The sequence below is a fragment of the Vigna unguiculata genome, chromosome 8, assembly GCF_004118075.2.
Source record: "Vigna unguiculata cultivar IT97K-499-35 chromosome 8, ASM411807v1, whole genome shotgun sequence".
NCBI classification, from domain to species: Eukaryota; Viridiplantae; Streptophyta; class Magnoliopsida; order Fabales; family Fabaceae; genus Vigna; species Vigna unguiculata.
The window spans coordinates 30175395-30179747 of NC_040286.1; the positions used below are offsets into that span (position 1 = coordinate 30175395).

At 28.3% G+C, this 4353-nt stretch overlaps 1 protein-coding gene across 1 annotated transcript; it reads left to right on the forward strand.

The window, feature by feature from the left end:
• Positions 1-304: 304 nt before the first annotated feature.
• LOC114195463 (probable O-methyltransferase 3) lies at positions 305-2147 on the forward strand. The gene is made up of 2 exons (XM_028085944.1): positions 305-1079; positions 1720-2147. The coding sequence occupies exons 1-2, from the start codon at positions 309-311 to the stop codon at positions 2020-2022; spliced, it is 1074 nt and encodes a 357-aa protein (XP_027941745.1). The 5' UTR covers positions 305-308; the 3' UTR covers positions 2023-2147.
• The last annotated feature ends 2206 nt before the right edge of the window (positions 2148-4353 follow it).

Consider the following 4353-nt stretch of genomic DNA (forward strand, 5'->3'; position numbering starts at 1 on the left):
ACGTTCATTTGACACTCCATTTATTATTATAATAACATATGTTACATTTTTAAATTAAAATATATATATATATATATATATATATATATATATATATATATATATATATAATTAAAATAAATATTATTTTTCAGTGTAAAATGAGTGCAATTTTGTCCGATAGTGTCAATATACCATCAACCATATTATATTTGTTTTTTTATTAATTCCTGCATCAAGAGCACTTCTTGGGGCTGCTTCCATATTAGTTGCTTATAAATAGACCTAAATCCTGTGAGGTTCCATACTCCAAATTGAACAAGTTGTTTATGCAACAAATTATGGAATCCCATGATGCGAAAGTACTGAAAGCTCAAACGCACGTATGGAATCATATTTTTAGCTTCATAAATTCCATGTCCCTTAAGTGTGTTGTTGAGTTAGGCATAGCAGACATCATACACAGCCATGCCCAACCCATTTCACTCTCAACCCTCATTTCTTCACTCCCAATTCACTCTTCCAAAACTCACTTCATCCCTCGCTTGATGCGAATCATGGTTCATTCTGGCTTCTTCTCTCAACACAATCACACTGAGAATGAGCAAGAAGTCACCTATGCACTCACTGATGCCTCTTTACTTCTGCTTAAGAGCAATCCAATGAGTGTGGCACCTTACTTGAAGGCCATGCTTGATCCAGTTTTAACAAATCCATGGAATCAGTTTTCCAGTTGGTTCAAAAATGGTAATCCTACACCCTTTGAACTGGCACATGGGAAGTTGCTTTGGGAGTATGCTGCCAGTGATCCTAGAATTAACAACTTATTCAATGATGCTATGGCAAGTGATGCTCAACTAATCACTAGTGTGGTGATTGAGAAATGCAAAGGGGTGTTCATGGGATCGGAATCGTTGGTTGATGTTGGGGGAGGGACAGGAACCATGGCAAAGGCCATTGCTGAATCCTTCCCTCAGTTGGAATGCATTGTATTTGATCTTCCACATGTTGTTTCTGGCTTGCAAGGAACTCATAACCTTAAATATGTTGAAGGGGACATGTTTGAGGCAATTCCTCCAACTGATGCTATTTTGTTGAAGGTAAAATATCGTTACAAATCATAGTACACTGTTACATTCTTAACTTTTCTTTCAATTTACTTGACCGATGTTAAACTTCAAAGAATTGAACCAACGAATTGATCAATTGGAAAAGAAAGAACATTATATTATATCACCATCGTTGATTAAATGAAATAATCAACATGTCATGATTATCGGTAACTAAGCTACCACTGACTACTTCTGCAACTGAAATTTGAAAGACCAACTGTTTCAGAATCATATATAGACACCGACACAATATAGCAAATTATGTATACTAATGTTTCTCCTCTTTTCATTCTCTTGTCTCATCAAATTACTTATTATATTAACACTTTTTTGGATGTAGATTGGTACAGTCATGATCGTGTTTTGTTCCAATTAATAAATACAGCTAATTAAGTTAATGGTAGGTGTGTAGATTCAACTTGGTCATCTGACTTTTAATAGGTGACCCCTACTATAGCTAGCTTACATAGTTAGCAAATGATTATTCGGCTATGCAAGTAAAACGGTTTTAGATCCATCAATTTTGATTTTTTTGGGGATTACTTATGTTAGATGAGGTGCTAATTATAACTAGCTTACTTTCTTTTGACTATTGTTCTGAGAAGTGTTACTTTGAATGAGGAAACAGTGTATATTACATGACTGGAGCGATGAGGAGTGTGTGAAGATACTGAAGAAATGCAAGGAAGCTATATGGAAGAAAGGGAAAGAAGGGAAGGTGATAATCATAGACATGGTGATGGATAATGAAACCAAAGATGAAGAATCAGTTGAAACACAACTCTTCTTTGACATGTTGATGATGGTATTGGTCAAGGGAAAGGAGAGAAACCAGAAGGAATGGGTTAAGTTGTTTTCCTCTGCTGGTTTTAATAACTACAACATAACTCCCGTTTTGGGCTCAAGGTCTCTCATTCAGATCTACCCATAGGGGGTGAACAAGATCTACAACGGCAATAATTTTCTATTTCATAATGATTCAATATCGAATATGTTGGCAATAAAAATATATATATCGGTCTCTTATTTCTGATGTTCAAAATCTGTCAAATAAAGAAGATGATGACAATTATATGTAATGAGCCGTTGTTATGTGTTATTGTTATTTTTTACTTTTAGTAAAAAAATAAGAAACAAAGATGATTTTTCCCTTAACCGTTGTCAAAAGTGGAGTTTATTTTAAAAGGAAATATATTTGTTTATAATTTACACCCTTTACAATCAAACAAACAGCAACCAATAGTCTAAACATAATGCATAGTAAAATAGTCACAATAAATTTATACAACGTCAAGAAAAAAAATGAAACCATAAAGTAGTTTTTGTCATTTATCCTAAGGTGTGATACAATGCTTATGGGACCATTGTTGGTCATTGAACATTTGCAACACATATATAAATTGAAGTTAACATACTTAACATTCTCCATTAATAATATGCAATTGATACACCTTTTTGGTCAATAACAATTTCACCTGATCCTAACCTCCCTTATGGTGTGTTCACATCAAAAGATAGAATTGGAAGAGAGTGTAAGGATGGATTTGAGTGGATATGAGTAGAATAATATATGTGTTTTTTTGACTGAATTTAGAGAGTAAAGTGAGTGAAATTTGAGATAAATTTTGTGAAAGTTAGTGAGTGATTTGAATGATGTGATAGATTAAAAAAATATTTTTAAAATAGTTAAATATTTTTTGTAGATATTATGAAATAACTAAGGGTAAAACGGGTATTATGAAATGTGGACACAAAAAGAGGAATCTCCTTTATTGTTATAGATAAATATTAATAATTAATAATAATAATTATATATTATTCATTTTTAGCAATATTTTAATTATTATTAATTATTATATATATATATATTAATAATATTATATATATATATATATATATATATATATATTATAATTTAGTACATATATTAAAACATCAAGGACAAAAATAAAAATAAACAATTATTGAATAAAATAAAAATATTAATTTTAACAAAATTTTTATTACTTTTCATAATTATTATACCTATTTTTATTATTTATAAATATTATACATAGTAATAAAAAATTATTATATATATATATATATCAGTAAATATATTATTAATCATAATATATATTTTTAATAATTAATAGATTACTAATTATTATTAAGTATTATATATATTACTTATTATTATTATTAATTTATTATATATATAATATAAAAAGGGTATACAAGTAAAATGCTTACAAATCATTTCAGATCTTTGCAAAATAGAATGAATGAAATTTCACAAGTAACTTGCAAATCTGTCGTAGCTCTTCCTTTCAAATCATGTAATGAACATGATATTTTATTGAAATCCATCTTTGCAAATCGTCAAATTCTTACCATTTGTTCAAGGGAACATACCCTTAATGCTAGATTGCTATATTACACCACGGTAGTCATATGCCGAATCACGTAAATTCCAAGAAAATATTTTATTAATAATTAATTTTAGTAACGAAAAATTGTTAGTCACTATAATGATCAATTTAAATACTAATTTAAAAAATAAAAAATTATTAGTTATTAAAATAGTTACTATTATAACTAAAAAATTATAATTGGTGTCTAATTGGTAACTAATTAATTAGAGACTGATTTAGAAACCAATTCTTTTAATAGCAAAATCTTGGTAGATAATGTTTATTGACAAATTTTTTTTTGTAGCTAAAATCTTGGTAGATAAATTTTAGAAACTAATTATAATTTTTTATTCATAAATAATGACTATTTTAATAACCAATAATTTTTTATTTTATAAATTGGTATCTAAATTAATCACTTTAGTAACTAAACCTTTGGTGATTAAAATTGTTTGCTGACGATACATTCTTTTTGTAATGATAGTAGTCATATTCATGTCATCCAATTTGTTTATTATTGTACATCTCAAAATAAACATTATTAGATTATCAATGTCAATATACAAAGGTCATTTGAATGAATATACGCTAACTTTAAATACCTTGAGGTGCATCCAGGCTTCAATGAACTTATACTTGGTCTACCAATCATTATCCGAAATCCAACATAGGCATATCCACTATAAATACGAAGATTTATGTTAACATAAATGTTAATATGCAAGATTAACGTAATAGTTCAATGTTGAAGGTAAAATATCGTCACAAAATCGTTCGATGTTACATTCTTTCTTTTAATTTATACGAACATTGACATAATATACCCGAATATATATATATATATATATATATATATATATATATATATA